At 46.3% G+C, this 16,522-nt stretch overlaps 2 protein-coding genes across 4 annotated transcripts; both read right to left on the bottom strand.

The window, feature by feature from the left end:
* yju2b (YJU2 splicing factor homolog B) lies at positions 1-4,448 on the bottom strand. The gene is made up of 9 exons (XM_048248335.1): positions 4,394-4,448; positions 3,823-3,880; positions 3,669-3,722; positions 3,473-3,555; positions 3,232-3,348; positions 2,829-2,971; positions 2,088-2,260; positions 1,623-1,761; positions 1-1,232 (listed from the first exon to the last, which is right to left on the bottom strand). The coding sequence occupies exons 2-9, from the start codon at positions 3,823-3,825 to the stop codon at positions 679-681; spliced, it is 1,266 nt and encodes a 421-aa protein (XP_048104292.1). The 5' UTR covers positions 3,826-3,880; positions 4,394-4,448; the 3' UTR covers positions 1-678.
* Positions 4,449-6,578: 2,130 nt separating this feature from the next.
* On the bottom strand, positions 6,579-16,490 carry sp2 (sp2 transcription factor). 3 transcript variants are annotated; one of them, XM_048248922.1, is made up of 8 exons: positions 16,452-16,490; positions 15,140-15,216; positions 13,730-14,494; positions 11,633-11,875; positions 10,717-11,032; positions 10,078-10,246; positions 7,456-7,649; positions 6,579-7,099 (listed from the first exon to the last, which is right to left on the bottom strand). In XM_048248922.1, exons 1-8 carry the CDS (start codon positions 16,456-16,458, stop codon positions 6,999-7,001), a joined length of 1,872 nt encoding a protein of 623 aa, XP_048104879.1. In that variant the 5' UTR covers positions 16,459-16,490; the 3' UTR covers positions 6,579-6,998. The 3 variants fall into 3 exon arrangements, with proteins under 3 accessions (XP_048104879.1, XP_048104881.1, XP_048104880.1); XM_048248924.1 differs by having other exon boundaries at positions 15,140-15,211; positions 16,452-16,481; XM_048248923.1 differs by lacking the exon at positions 16,452-16,490 and adding an exon at positions 15,498-16,439.
* Positions 16,491-16,522: the final 32 nt, after the last annotated feature.

Raw genomic sequence — 16,522 nt, 5'->3', positions numbered from 1 at the left:
AGACAGCTTTATTCTGACAATCAAATGTTCATCACACATGGCCATTCTCTAGCTAAAGGAGGACATCTAGCAAAAGGGGGACATCTTGTATTGGCTTGAGATTTAATTGGAATCACTGTATACTTACAACACCGGTACCTTGTCTTACAACAGACAACAGTATATTTACAAAAAAAGCCCTTTCTCTTAAAGTACTGAGTGAACAGAACAGAGACTGAGACAAATTCACAGAGTGATTAAGTGGCATTTTGACATCATGTATCCCCAATTGCCCCAAAAGTGTGTTTAGACCTTAGTCAAATGTTCAGCATATGGTTTGATTGTGAAGCCAGACTTCTCTCTCTGAGCTTACATTATCAGTTTATTATCAACAGCCACACCCCCACCTGATTCTGACGGACAGATTTAACGTGTGGTACTACTTGACACAGCACACAAAAGCACAGCATCCCAGACAACTCGGAAGTCAGATATTTCCTTGTTGAAATCTCCCAATTTCATTCCAGACAAACTGGAACGGAGAAGTCGAGTGTCAGAGTTCTCACTTCTGAACTCGGTCTAAGTCGATCTACCCCAACTTGAAGGTTGGAATTGAAGTCTGACCTCCGACGTTCGAGTTGTTTGGAATGCAGCATTACAGAGACAATCAATAGTGAGCATTGTGATGTCCTCTGATGGCTATGGTTCACTCGCGTCACTGTCTGGATCAGAGTCACTGTAGTCCGCTACAAGAGACCGGACGAGACAGGAGCTCCTTGCGTGATCTCCATCTGTCCCACAATCCCCTCCGGGTGCCCATCTTCCCGTCACGCCATTTGAGGTCGTCTCTCCACTTGCATTTACACACCTGAACGTCTCCTTTCCTTCCAGATGAATCTGTGTCACGTTCAAATTTGTCCCTGTGGATTCCCCCGTCTCGTGCGAATGGTTCCCTCCTGTGGTGCAAGAGGCAGCCGCTGTAGAACTATTCCCAGGGTCTGAGCTTCGACGCTGGGTAGTGGCTGCCGCCGCCGATATCTCGGGCCGGGGCTCCTCGGTGCGTCTGCGCACCAGGCTCAGGGCGCTGGAGGCCGGGGAGCTGCTGAGGGCCTTGGTGGCGGCCGCCCCTTTGCCCTGCTGGCTCAGCTTCTGCAGGAGGCTGCCTGCAGCGCTCCCTGGTGGAGCGGCGGGGGAGGTGAACCACGAGCGGGAGGAGATCTCCTTACGCTTGCTCTGCTGCCGGTCGTCGTAGGCTGAGAAGGGAAAGAACAGAACACATGGTTCAGGTACAGGTTACTTTATTTGTAGCCATAAGTAAATCTAGTGTGCAGAACGAGTCCTCATAGACAACACATGTAGAAACAGACAGGCACTTGTCACGCATCATCCAACTTAACATTCATTATACAGGCAACTACAAGGACACATTGAAGTACTCAAGGGTCCAGTCCTTCCTAAAACATTAGATTATAATAAAATAAAGTAATTAGAACCAATCAATAAATAAAGATAAAATAAATAACAAAGCAAAATATATAAAACTAAATAAAAATGAAATACAGAGAGAGAACAAAATAGAAAGAAAGAATGAACGAACGAAAGAAAGAAACAAACAAACAAACAGAAATAACAATGGTCCTCACAGTCAGGGCTTTGGAAGGTGAGCAGCGCTGCTAGCTTCTTGTCCTCCTCCTTCTCCGGAACCAGCGAGATGGACAGATTGGTCCTCTTCCTCACTGCATCGTCCTTCTCCTCCTGCTCCACTATCACCTTCTTCTCAACCTGTGACAAACAAACAAACAAACAAACAAACAGGAAAGACAGACTCAGACCAAGCCCAAAACAGAGGCAGAGGGACATACAATCAACAGCCAGCAGAAGCCGTGCAGTGATGCCAGAGGGAGTTTACATTTACAGCTGCTGAGTCTTTTCACGCGGAATGGACCTAACGGAAGGTTTCAAAGGCACTGAAAAATCAGATAAGCTGCACCGTCTGTCTGATGACACAGAATGGCCGATCAATAAAGGCAGACAAACTTAAAACATTTGCACAACAACAAGAAACTGGGGGGAGATTATGTGAGAACTAAATGGACACAAATGCCCACCCTGAACTTTCTGCGGAGGCTGCTGTTGAGCTGGAAGTCGTCCTTCCAGGCGGACTGGTGGTCCTGGAGCTCGTTGAGGGAGGGCAGGGCCGCTCGCAGCTTCTCCTTGTCCTTCCCACCGTGGTCCAGCTTATACATGGCATCCGTCTCCAGCTTCTGTTTCTCGCTGTGCTCTACAGAGACACAGACAAACACAGGCAAATAGTGTGAGAGCGAGAGATATATATAACGATATATATATATATATAATAGAGTACTGCATTTGAATGAGGAACTGATTGAGTAAGGCTGGATATAACCCCAGTATCAGTAAACACTGAAACCCATCACTGTGCTTTTGCCATGTGTGAATGAGGGCTGGGCTGTTGAGCACGGTCAAGTCTGCAAAGGGATACATGATTGATAATGGTCTGGAGAGATTTTGCCTTTTTGACCATTTTAAACAAATTCCAAGTATTCCTTCTCAAATGCTGAAAACTCAAGATGTTCATAAAGTAGTGGGGTTCTGTGTATGGTGGATGTAGCTGGACTGAGTGTGAGGAGTGTGGACGCTACCTGTGTTGAGGACTAAGCTTGGACGCTACCTGTGGTGAGGACTAAGCTTGGACGCTACCTGTGGTGAGGACTGAGGAGTGTGGACGCTACCTGTGGTGAGGACTAAGCGTGGACGCTACCTGTGGTGAGGACGGAGCGTGGGGAGAGTGGACGCTACCTGTGGTGAGGACTGAGTGTGGACGCTACCTGTGGTGAGGATCTGCTCGTTCTCAGCCATGTCCCAGCGCTCCTCCTTGCGCTGGGCGCCGCTCACAATCACATAGTCACAGTTGGCAGGGTCCGTCTGCATCTCGATGTAGTTCACACAAAGGTGACACTTCATCCTGAACCTGTGGCCAGTGAAACACAAGAGCACACACACATGCTCAAACACACGCACAAGCACACATATGCACAAACACACACACAAGCCTGGGCTTGTTCTGGGCTAGAAATGGTCCCATCAAACATGAGACTAAAGTCAGCACCGATAAAATCAAACCCCTTGGGTTACCTTTTTCACCAAACAAATGTTGTGATACATTAGTCTGCAATGAATACTAAAAATACAATAATAACACTATTAATAATGTAACCATATCCTCTTCACCTGTATATGGGTGTGGTGTAGTAGTTCCCCACTTTCTTCTTCTCTGCATTATATCGAACACCCATGCCAATGTGGTTCTTACAGCCATCACACCAAATATTGTAGGGCATCTCAAATCTGAAAAAGAGGAAACAAGACCCAGTAGTACAGCTTTAGGTTACTTTAGGTTACATATTGCAGACTATCACCACTACAGATGAAGTCAACAAATACAATATAACTTGCAGCTGATGTGTCTCACCTGATGATGAGGATGCCCTGGGAGAGCTTCCTTGCCCTCTCTCGGAGAGGGTGGCTGTTATTGTATCCATTAATGGAGCCATGCTGATTGGGTAAAATGAGTACAGTCATTAGTATCAACTTACACGTTACGAAAATGTATGTTGATCTGAGAATACTACATCCTATGACCTGTTCCTGTGATCTGTTATTCTTACCTTTACTGGGTCGAAATCAGGGGGGTAGTACTTGTTCACTCCTTTCCTTTCACCCTATAGTGGAGGAGGGCAAATAGACTTCATTCTCAGCACAGATAGACTTCTGCAATACTGAGCTTAATTAAATCATGTTCAAAAGACAAGAGACACTAACCATGTTGACAGCTGAATCGTCTTGGTGACTTCAGTCAAATAAGATGTGGAACACCGACCTGCCAACCAAATTATTAAATTGATCTAGTTAATTATCCAAATATACCTACTTTAACATTGCCTTGCCAAAATCCACGTGTCACTTTACTTATAAAGTTAGCTCAACAGCCTGCTAGCTGCTGGTCAGCTGCCTGTTAGCAATCATAACAACACTGCCTACATAGGAAAGTGTTTAACATAAAGAAAAACGTACAATCTCGCCCATACGTTTTCAATAATGCGTGAAAGGGGGGTAGCAATAAGGTTAAACAGGTAAAATACCACCTCGTTGGTCCGTCAGATAGGTAACGTATATTTAGAAGGCTTGTTTGCAATGTTGACGACCATAACTAGCGAGCTAACATTAGCTAAACAGACTGGTATCTCTGATAAAGATTACATCCACTGAACTAATCCATATAATGACAATCCATAAACAGGTACTTCATGTCTTATGTGCGCACATACATGTTATCCAAAAAGCAATAGATTTAGATGAAAATGTATTTCGTTACATAAGAGCTGAAAGCTACCTGCAAATGATCAACTTCCACCTCTTCTTCTTTTACTTTAGCCCAACAGTGGAGCCCTTTAATATAGATTCAGCTACTGCCACCCAGTGGTGTCGGTCTGTATTTACGGTGACACATCCCATTAGCTCTCAGGTATTTAAATAGTCAAAATGGTTAATTGTGGATCTTGTATGGAAGGTTCAAGTTTTGAAAGTTTCATTCCACCAGTTATACTAGGCAATGCTCCACAGCAAGACATACATAAACCTTTGCCCCTCAATTATATTCACCATTCAAGACCTGTCACAAAATGTCCAAAACGTATTCCAAAGAGGAGGTGGGTGGTTTTAAATCACAAACCTTCTCAATGACAGAGGAAACGAGGAAATGTGTGGTTTGAATGCTTTATTGGGGGAAGGGAGAGGGGGACGGGGATTGTGACATTATACAAAAAATATATAGCAAGCTCTCAAATGTAAGCACCTCAGTAAGAGTCATGAAGACATGAGAATCAGAGAGAGCAAATAGGGAGTTAGACTGTAGTCCATCACATTAGACAAAGAAGAGTTTTAGGCTCGGGGAGGATATGTTTTTGACCCCAGAAATCAGAGCCATTTTGTGTCTGACCAGTCTGACCTCTATGAAGCTGAAATGGTCAAACTATTATTTAGAAAAAAAGAACAAAATCACACAAACTGGGGCTGTAATCAGTGCACATCAACTGGCATCGTACAACATAAGTTAGACAAAAAAAAATATAATAAAAAATAATATTAACGCCACTCTACAAATGCAGTTCCCTGGAATTAGACTGAAAATCTCATTTCATTAAATACTGGTTGCAACGGTCTAAGGCAACATTTTCTTAGTTAATAAAAAAAAGGGGTGACACACTGCGCAAGAATGAAGCTATACAAGTTATTCCTTTTCATTTCATGGGTTTGTCTCATTTACACTGTACAGAGTCCATGTTCCTTCAGGATTCCTTTGGCCTGCGCAGCCAAAATACGAGGCTCATTCGTAACCAATTTCCAGACATCGTAATCCGACACAATATATACAAATACAGACTTACAGCACACACATCCATATGCACAGGGGGCCTTTCCTATCCACCGAGCTCTTGTTGAGGTTCCTGGGCAGGTCACCAGAGGAGCACGTGCTTCAGCAGAGTGTGACGGACAGGAAGCGCCACACAGCACACTGCTATACCAGTTACACCCCCTCAGCGGTTAACCATGTTCACCTGACTACAGAATACTGAACCACATTATGTTCCATTCAAGCATCAGAATGGTCCATTTTGTCGTGAGAATCACTTAGCATAAATAAGGGGGAGGGACAATGTGTCAAACGTTTGTGGGTTCATTGGGAGATTCCGATTCATACAGAGGAAACAAAACAAATAAAGAATAAAAACTGAAAACTGGTCTCAGGTGTGTTTTTCAGGGGTTTTCTATACACCTTAGTCAGGGGAATGAGCACAGAAACAAATGTGCTTTGTAACTAACTGAAATGAGGATTCATGGCCTCCTCTACTACTGGGGTGTCCGACCCCTGCTATACCAAACGCCACAGTCTATGGGCAGTGGCCCTTACGTAAACAGGCACTACATATATTCCACTAGGCGGACAGCGATGAGGTGTAAGCATTATTTGCCCTTTAACTGTTAGGGAAAAAAACACTCTCTGCATGAACTTCCCCCTGCATGATTGTCTCATCATAGAAAAATTGAACAAAAGGTCAGTACAAATCAAGAGGAATTATGTTGTCTTTTTTGACAACATGTGTTAACAATGTAAGCCAATACAAAATGCCAACATTTTCCAGAATTTAAACTAGGCATTGAATTTGAAAATCGATAATATGACCAACATCTGGGCCTGGGCTACTCACACTTGAGTATACTGATGCATGGTTGTACAGACAACAGAGAACACATATAAGCAACATGTTATGTCTGGGGATTACTACAACATATGAATGTAAGAAAACAAAACACAGACAAAACAAATACAAACAAACAAACAATGCCTCTTCTGTTAAATAAAACACTGAGAAAATGATAGGATGCAGGGACATTTTGGCTGGAGTATTTGTTGGTGACGCCCTGACGAGGTCTTCGCAACTCACCTTCGCAACTCTTCACCCACTTTGCAGGTGACTCGAGGCGTGGCACAGGGCATGAGTTACTTTTTTGGGGCGGAGTTGAATGACCCGATAGCCTGGACACAGACCTCAGAGGCTTCGGCAACACCGAGGTTCCAACACATAATGCACGTACGTTGGCCTCAATCATCATCTCTCTCTGTGCCAGTGTCGGGAGTTGAACTCACGCCAGGGAAGGGGACCGCCGTCGGTCATCCGCGTGGCACCACCTTCATGGAGGAGGATGGGAAAGGGGGGAGGGGGGGTGGGCGGAGGCCGGGCACAGCGGACGGACATCCGTCCGCTCGGACAGCCCACGCGCCGCCCCCTGTCAGAGCGACTCCTCGTTCCCTGCTGCTGGTGTCTGTAGGTCAGTCTCCGCGGTCAGCGGCGTCCAGAGCACCGCGCCGGGCGTGAGAGTGACCGGCCGGCCGCGTGTCTATACTGGCGGTAGGGGGAGGGGAGGAGGGCACCAGCTCATAAGTTTTTGGTGTTGATGTGCGTTTTGTAGTGCTTCGTCAGGTGGTCGCTCCTCATGAAGCGCTTCTGACACTGTGAGCACTCAAAACGCTTGTCTCCTGTCAAGACAGAGGCAAACACACACACACACACACACAACATTAATCATCATACCACTGCAGTACTGACGCCTGTGTCTTTTGTGTGTGTGTGTGTGTGTAGGGATGATTCCTCCGTGTGTGTGTGTGTGTGTGTGTGTGTGTGTGTGTGTGTGTAGGGATGACTCCTCTGTGTGTGTCTTCTCTACATGTGCTCCTCTCACCTGTGTGTGTGCATGCGCGCGTGTGTGTGTGTGTGTGTGTGTGTGTGTGTGTGTGTGTGTGTGTGTGTGTGTGTGTGTGTGCGTGCGTGTGTAGGCATGACTCCTGTGTGTGTGTGTGTCTTCTCTGCGTGCATTCACATGTGCTCCACTCACCCGTGTGTGTGCGTGCGTGCCGCTGCAGCTCGTCGCTGCGGGTGAACCGTTTGCCACAGAAGACCCAGTTGCAGACGAAGGGCCTCTCGCCCGTGTGGAGGCGCACGTGCGCCCGCAGCAGCGAGGTCTTGCGGAACGTCTTCTCGCAGCCCGGGATGTGACATATGTGCTTCTTTTTGCCCAGCTCGCCCGGCCTGCACACACCAACCACCAACAGGCATGAGTGGACAGTACAGCACAGACAGGTCACACAGGCTGGAGGAAGACCAACTCAAAGGGTCAACCACCGAGACAAAACCTCTAGCAAGACACAAGCCCTACCAATGAAAATAACAAGCAGTAAACATGTACAGATGTGACAAATTTTTTTTAAACCCTTTACGATACCATGAACCCCCCCCCCTTCTATAATCATGACACATTACGCCATGATGGCACTCAATGTTAACCCAAGTAAAATACCTGATGATGGCACTCGATGTTAACCCCACTAAAATATCTGAGAAAAAGTTCCCATTAGTTCTGAGGCGGATCAAAGCAAATCCAGTGCATGGTGGAATTACGGTGCCACTTGCTATATAGTGGAGAAATCTGGCTTTTTTTTTACTGCTGACCAGTAAACCCCTTCACTTTCCAATCCAAGACCGACTGGTTAGGTGAGAACAGTGCAAACAGCATAGGATGTTCATCTTGTATATTTGTACGTGACTGGTCAGTAGGTTGCACAAACCCTGGGGATTAATGCAGATTAAATGCCTTTTCAGCCCCCCAAAAACTGTATAGGTGCCAGCAAAACGCAAAATCCACACCAGCCCTGTAAAATAACACTATGCACTATGTTTCCGGAGATATCCCGCAATGCCGCCAAAACACTAAGGTAGCTTCTGACATAAGTCAGATCAGGTTTTTAATGCACTGTCTGACATTTTGCTCAAAGTAAATCTTTTAGCAAAATCAAAAAGGTGTGGCATCCATTTTCCTGGATTTTATCTGATTTGTCACAGAATGACCCTCACCCTGTTACAGACCTGGTGTCTGGGACAAGAATACAAGAATACAAAGAACTCTAATGTCAACCCTTGGGCCACTATTGTCAGATAGAGCCCAACACCAGCTGTCATTTTCTGCTTTAGACCAAAGCGTCCACCCACTCACTTTAAGCCCCAGTTTCTCACAGTAATGACAATGCACAGGAGAAACTACAGCCCAACAGCAGTCCACTACCTGCCATCCTCTTGTTAACTATCCACCCCTGACCTGGTCTCCATTAGAGCGCTTGACAAAAGATGGTGAGCTGGCATTTTGCGTTAATTGGCTTAGTCCTGTATGACGATGACACTGGGCACAAAACTGTGGCACTGGCTGAGTGGCAGATCCACCGCAGTCATACAGTCATCACCAATGAGGTCGATTTGGTTGAAAGCTGAACATCCACAAGTATAAGTACACACCTACTTTGTGCTCTTCCAGGAGTTTCATGAGGAAATGTTTTAGGAAATACTTTTATTCTTTAAAATCTTTTAAACTCCTTCAAATTAATTTGGACTTGAGTTCAGCCCTTGTTGTTCTGTGGAAGCTAACTCCCTATTTGCCCCGGATCTATGCACAAATCTACTTAATATGCCCATTTAAAGGGCTTTCTGTATTGAGGAGTAAATCTCTTCCCTAGCTCCTCAACAAAGAATACTGTTCCCACACAAATGTGCATTGTTCAATCTCCCTAGACTGCTGCCCATGTATCTATGTGACACTATAGACTATTACTATTTCACCGTACTTGCATAGATGCCTTACTGGGGCCTAACGGCATTCACGGCAAGCTAAAACACACATAACACCAAACCACATATAAGCTCAACTTGGAACAGAGAACGGGTGTTCTTGCATGAGGTCATAGCCACAAACAGACAGTGCCAGTGGTGCCCTAACGTCTGAGACAAAGACCACTCGTGTAAGCACAGAACACTGAGCAACCAACACTATAGGCACACACACACGCGCATACACACACACACACACACGCACGCACATACACACACACACGCACACGCACACACACACACACACACACACACACACAGTAGAGCTAGTAGTAGTCTATCCTTATGACATACACATCTACAAACAGATGAGGCACATGCAGTAAGTTGAAAATGCCTTCGATTTTTTGCATAACGATGGGTGAACCACACAAAGGTGAGCAAACTCTGCTTGTGGGCCACCAGCATCAGAGCTGAGATGAGCTGTTAACCAATTACCACATACTTCTGTTAGGCTACATGTATAATCCAACAGACAATTATCACTTGACAAGGCAAGCATATTTTAAGGCATCCATACTACCGCGGTGGTGACAAGTCCCAGAGGAGACTGAATAACTCCCATGTAGACTACTGCAAACACACATTTTTATGTTAAAGGTGGGGTCCATGAATCAGATTAATTCAGTTTCAGTTGTTTTGAGAGCACACACAGCTTAGAAAAGCTAGAGGACCATACGGAACAACTCACTGAAACTGAGAAGAACTAGTCACCCATTCAGTTAGAATTGTGTAACTTCCCCTTTAAGGGCTACCACAGCCTGCCCTGCCTACGTCAGCGGGGTGCTGCGTGAGTACTTGCCTCTTCTCGGCGTCCTTGCAGTTGGGGCAGGTGCAGGCCATGCGTCTCTTCTTCTCGCCAGGCTGGCTCTGCAGCTCCAGCGCCAGCGTCTGCTCCACCTGCGGGCCCGCCACCCCGCCCAGCTGCAGGCTGCCCCCGGGCACCGTCTGCACCGTCAGGTGCTGCTGGCCTGAGGGGCGACAGCGGAGCAACAGCCGGTCAGCACAAGGACACCAAAGAGCTCATTTCGAGCACACCAGATTTGTCAGTGTTATTGTGATAAGTCTTCATGAACTAAGTGCTAGCCATTATCTATTAGCACTGTAGTATTACCACGTCTACACACTCTTTACATTATGTTGAATCCAGACACACTCATCAGTGCTTGAACACTGCACCAACAAACGCCAACAAACACCCAACAGTTGGGTCAGTCTGTGTGTGTTGGTCTTTGTTGGATGGAGTTCTTTGAGTTTAATACGTTCTAAAGTCAGTCTTTTCAATGACTCTGGGCAGTGTGGAGCTGGAAGTTGGGTTTTTTGAACATTCTAAAGACTGCAACCAACAACTGCCAAACTAAGAGGACATTGGGGTTTGTTGGGGCAGTGTGCAGGCAGCAAGGTCTGGACTTCACTCAGTCCAGGGTATCCTCTGACTGACCTCCGGCGTTGGTGATGGTGACGGGCACGCCCTGCACCTGCACCCCGTTGATGTTGATGGTCTGCACGGCCTGCACGGCCGAAGACAGCTGCGCGGCGTTGAGCGCGATCAGCCCGCCCGCCGGGGCGATCTTTGGCAGTGAACGCTCCTTCCGCACCCCTGCTGCCAGCGCGCGCTTGGGGGCGGTAGCCGTGGCAACAGAGGTGTTCATGATGGTGGGCGCGTGGGTGGTGACGGGGGCCATCTGGGTCTGGGCGACGGTGGTCTCCTGGAGCTGCACCGCCTGCCACTCACCTGAGGCCGTCTTAATCAGCACCTGCAGCGGAACACACACAGAGCGCCATTAGCATGGAATGCAGGCTACTGGCTAGATTTGGCTAATGCACAACATCTTCTAAAACTATGGTTCTAAAATTATGACTCTAAAACAAAACTGCTGCCTTCATGTGACAGAACACAGGTTTAAGACAGAACCCACTTGGACAACTTTCCACCGGATTTCCATTATTTACCACAACTCTCTTTCCTGTCACATTTGTCTTCCTTGGTACAATTTACTGCACTCTTTCCTGTTCCTGAGTTCTGAGTTGTCTACACAGACAGATATTTTGAGCTACAATAAACTAAGACATTTCCACAGCTTGGACAAACCTTTTGTGTAGGGGCCAGTGAGCACATTAGATTTAGATTTATTCATTTAGCAGACACTTCTCATCCAAAGTGACTAACCTATGTCAACTTTATTACAAGGGATTTCATTGCCCCCGTAGCAACTTGGGGTTAAGTGCCATGCTCAAGGGCACATCAGTGGAAGCCGGGAATTGAACCCACAACTTTTCAGGCTACTGCATACTAGCCCAGCTCCTTAATCACTACGCTACGATCGATTGTTGATACCATTGCCCTCCGTACATACCTGTGTGGGCTCGGTGGGTGCCATCTGCAGATTTTGGGTGGGCTGTTTCTGGGGCACCTGGGGCAGTGTGGCAGAGGCGGCCTGGACCACCTTGAGGGCCTGTGAGGGGATCTGGACCATCTGCTGCTGCTGCTGCTGCTGCTGCTGCTGCTGCTCGTGCTGCTTGGGCTGGACCAGCTGCACCTGCTGCACCACCTGCTGGGCAGAGCCGGGGTTCTGGACGATCAGCAGGTTGTTCCCCGCCTGGAGAACGGATAAGAGCACATCCCGGATACGCATCATGAATTAGCATCATGTCTAGTGCAAAACACCTCGAGAGGTAAGATCACCAGAATCAACAGAGATCTCTCCAGGTGAGCTACCAAGGATAATAAACTCCTTTTGCAGAGTGTAAAAAGAGTTTTTGGTTCCCATATACATAATTGAATGTGAGGTTGCAGTGACAAACACCACTTGCTCCTCTATGGAAACAGCCAGAAAAAAAAAAAAAAAAAGGTGTGTCCTCAGGGCTCTACAGTGCGCCCATTTCACTCGCACATGCGAGGAAAAATGATGCCTGAAAAGAATGACTTCTAACCATATCAATGTTTGTCTATAAAATACACCGCAACATCGAGAAACATTACTGGTGCAAACCATAGAATCACGTCGCGAATGCAGCATAAAAACTACACCTCCCATCAACGTTACCAGTTTCGTGTTGTGACTCGCTAGTAGTCGCTTCTATCAAATCCAAGAGCGCGCAGAAAAAAAGCGGAAAGTTAGACTAGGCCAGGGGTTCCCAAACTTTTCCACGACAAGGCCCCCCAAATACCACTAGGTTCTGGCCAAGGACCCCCGTGATGTGTTATTAAACCCATCGAGAATACTACGGCAAATGTAAAAATACATTAAGCTAATCCTAATAATTATTTTATCCACAAACACTTCGCGATGGAGCATACAGTGTGTAAAAATTGTATTTGGGGCTCTCTGCTATTTGAGAGCTATCACTCTACTATTATTCCCAGTCATTATCATGGAAAATATAATGTTCAGATATGCGACACATTATTATAATGGCATTGTATGACAACCCTCATAGTAATAGGTATATTTTAAAATTTTCAAATGTATTTATTTGTTGCTTTTATTTTCCCTTCCAACTTGCTGAGGCCCCCCTGGCACCCCCTCTCGGCACCCCAGGGGGCCCTGGCCCCCACTTTGAAAACCACTGCACTAGACAGCCAAGATGCAAAGATTGAAGAAATTAGTTATTCTATCCACCGAATTCATTGGATATAGGAGGAACAGGATGAGATTCTGAGAATGCAGTGAGAAAAGGAATAGTAACCTAACATGCCTTTTAGCCCAGTTGATGTATTGGCTGCAATATGCAAAATATAGCTGTAGCGAACCGGCACAAAAGTAGCCTCCCGTAATGCTCCATGCATGCTTGTTTGTTTACACCGAATACAAGCTGAAGTGCAAAACGGAAGTAGGCTTAACGTTTGCCTACTGCCCCCATCAATGCAGATATTTCAAATAAAAACTAAAAGTATAAAACATATATCCTTGATTAGCCTATGTTGGGTTTTGTGGAAGAGAAGATTGACTGTTTTAGTAGTAGTATTAGGCAGTATGCTGTCAGATAAGTCACCATGGGCATATTTGGATTAGCTATAGATGGATTCACAAATAAATAAATTAGCCTACATTTGGCAGGATACTTAATAAACAGGCTAAATGCAAATATGGCAATGTATTATATTATTTTACATTAACAAAATGTAGGAAAATAAAACAGACTGAAAATAAAGTAGGCATTGATCTTTAAAATCCTGTTTCCTGTAGCCTAAATGTTGTCAGTCATTCTTAATATTCACAATTGGTGCACTGGCATGTTTAACTGTTAGCTGCAGTATAATGTTAGATTATGTGTAAGTTAAGAACAGAACTGACTGTGCGCCCAAATTTTTGTCTGTGCTCCTACATTTTTTAACTTGGGCGCACAAGTGCTGCTGAAAAAAAAATGCTAGTATAGAGCCCTGGTCCTCTGCACTAACCCTTCCCAGTATTGGCAGTCTCACCATGTTGCTCTGACAACAGAAGTCTTACCTGGATGATGTTATCGGCTGTGGTTTCGATAAGGAGCGTCTCCATCTGCTCGGGCACAGGGGAGGGGGAGGCCGGCTGAGGGGCGACGGGGGTGGGGGTGACGGCGGCCACCGGCGTCTGCTTCTTACGGCCCCTCCTGGAGGTCTTAACGGGCGGCGGCTGTGGCGCAGTCACCTGCTGCGTCTCCGTGACCACCTGTGTGGCGCCCGTCTCGTTGAGGGGAAGCGTGAGGCCGCTGGGCAACCGCACCATGTTCTGCCGCCGCTTCTGCGTCGACGGCTTGATCGCCACAGTCTTCTGGGGCGCGGCCGTTGCCATGGTGACGATAGGTTGGGCCGGGGCGGGCGCGGCGGTGGGCAGCGTCACGGGCGTGGTGATGATGGCCTGGTTGGTGCCGGGGATCAGCTGGATCTGGCTGCCCTGCGGCACCATCTGGATGGTCTGCGCCCCCTGGATCTGGGGCATCATCTGGTACTGGATGTTGGCCGGGGCGGCGGCCTGCCTCGTGGGGCTCTGGATGGTCAGCAGGATGGGGCTGGAGCCCGAGGCGCCCAGGCCCGCCGGCAGCTGGATCACATTGCCCTTGGCCGAGAGGAAGCCCAGGGCGTTCTTGGGGGGCGCTGGCGCAATGGGCGCTGGCTTGATGGGGTGCAGGCGGCGGGTGGTGGGCTGGGCCGGAGGAGTGCTGACAGGGGCCTGGGCGGCAGGGGGGCCGATTTTACTGCAGGTAGCGGCCAGGAGGGCCAGAGGAGAGGGCTGGGAGTCCTGAAGAGACATGAGGCAACACAGAGGAAAAGGAATGCATCAAAAATCATGTCCATATTTTTGTTATTTATACCAGGCATGAACGCACCATCTCGCATAAATGTAACATCACCCCATATGAAGAGGTGATTATTCTGCACTTGACAAACATTACCACTATGTGGTCTGCTTGTGACTCAGTCGCTTATAGTCTTTCAGTAGATTGTATATAGTATTTGGTGCTAGAGTAACACAAAATCCCTAGTTTGTTCTCAACTCACTTGGCTAAATAAATCGGATTCTGATCTCTGATCAGGTAAAACGTCCACTGTACCCAATACACTGAGCCAAAATCACTAGCCTACTTCCTGGTCCATAGTGCATGTTTGGTACATGCATGGTGCAACATAAATCAACATAAATGACCCTGACACACAAACTACTCATCCCATTAGCAGTGCCAAAGCATTCTGAATTGTTGAAAAGGTTAATAAAAGCCTTCAATTCACAACAATGATCAGACAATCCATAGTGCTGTATTACAGCAGCTTTTGTATGAGCACTGTTAATCAACACTGAGACAAAAGGAGGAAACTGGTTGGGTCAAGCACAGGAGCTATGATAGTGCTGGGAGTTAAGGGTGAAAGGTCAAAAGGACAGACTTACTTGTGTGGAGGTGGCAGAAGGCTGGAGGTATTCGCTGGGACTGACAGCAACAGTAGTGGCCATACTGTCCTTCTGATCTGCAAAAAGTCAATAGATTCTTGATTGATAACAAAATGGCCAGCATAAATCTAAACTTTTTATATTTAGACGCAATTTCCAAATGCAATAATCTCTAGTACATTTTGTACCTGGATTGTGGCTTTTAGATCACTATTATCACACTTAGAATCATAATGTTCACTTGATGGCCTCTACTGGAAATAATTACGTTTTCTATTTATGCATGAGTGCTAGTGACAGTTTGCTAATTTATTAGCTGTTCTACATTAATGAACCAGTGAGGGAACTGTTATAATACCTGTAACTGGCAATGCAAGCGACCATTGGACATCGATGGAACAGGTCCACAGACGGGCGTTTGGTTTTTAAAATTGGGGCCAAGCTAGTACTGGGAACTCGTGGAAGTAGAGATAAATAGTGGACGTAGCAAAGCAAAATTTGCTAGCTGGTCTGCAAGCACTTTCATTAGCATCTCCCGCAAACTTTGCAAAATATGCTAATTGTGCTTAATGTTTCGACTTAGCTTTATCCCCAGCTGCTACTGCTGGTCCAGTTAATGTCCGCAATGTTTCAGAAGCTAAGGTTTCAGTTTTACATTCAATTTTATTCCACGGACTAAGACCATGTTGTCGTTAGCCACAACAGTTTCTGAAACAGACTGTTTCTTTAAGTCTTGACTCGCTAACACTGTACACGAGTGAAAAAAACTGTTTGAGCGCGGCCTGAAAATAGCGCCGCCATCAAAAATATAGCTACTGCTAGCAAGCACCTACGTTGAACTAGCTGTGCTGACTGGGAGACGACGATATTGGGCTAGCATGGTTCCCGTATGAGTGGCTAGCGATCCATATAGCTCTAGATACGCATATATCTTCTAAATTACCCTAACATTATCCAGTCGGGCTAGCACTTAAATACAAGTATTTTGCTTGTTGACCACACTTTGCCATCAGTTCAGTATTTTGCACCACATGTATTAAAATGGCCCAGTTGCATTGCATATCAAGCTAAAATTACAAACAAGACTCTGCTTTACTGGCTAGCTAGCTAACGCGTAGCAAGTCAAACTCTTTGATACTGAAAAGGCAGCCCAATTCCGGAAGTGCACAGCTTGCAAGCAAAAGTACAACTACACGCATTCAAACATATGTATTTAATGCATAACACATCAAATGTCCCTCTGGTTAACGAAGATGAATTGTTTTACGAAGTACAATGTAATATAAACACCAATGTTATAATTCCTACCCACCGCTCATGACGACATTCGCTCTCCGTGCAGCCTTCAAGAGCAAGCCCATACGAGATACCGCCTGCGCACTT

This window comes from Alosa alosa, chromosome 7, assembly GCF_017589495.1.
Source record: "Alosa alosa isolate M-15738 ecotype Scorff River chromosome 7, AALO_Geno_1.1, whole genome shotgun sequence".
Classification (NCBI taxonomy): Eukaryota; Metazoa; Chordata; class Actinopteri; order Clupeiformes; family Clupeidae; genus Alosa; species Alosa alosa.
The sequence above is the reverse complement of the archived record's forward strand: the minus strand, read 5'-3'. Positions and strand labels throughout refer to the sequence as shown.

Excerpts from the sequence above, each read along its gene's own strand:
- yju2b (XM_048248335.1), bottom strand. Across the intron at positions 2,972-3,231 it reads TACACCACACCCATATACAG|GTTCAGGATGAAGTGTCACC; the intron begins GTGAAGAGGATA and ends CACTGGCCACAG. Across the intron at positions 2,261-2,828 it reads CGAGCAGATCCTCACCACAG|AGCACAGCGAGAAACAGAAG; the intron begins GTAGCGTCCACA and ends GTGTCTCTGTAG.
- sp2 (XM_048248922.1), bottom strand. Across the intron at positions 14,495-15,139 it reads CTTCTGCCACCTCCACACAA|GACTCCCAGCCCTCTCCTCT; the intron begins GTAAGTCTGTCC and ends ATGTCTCTTCAG. Across the intron at positions 7,100-7,455 it reads GCACGCACGCACACACACGG|GAGACAAGCGTTTTGAGTGC; the intron begins GTGAGTGGAGCA and ends CTGTCTTGACAG.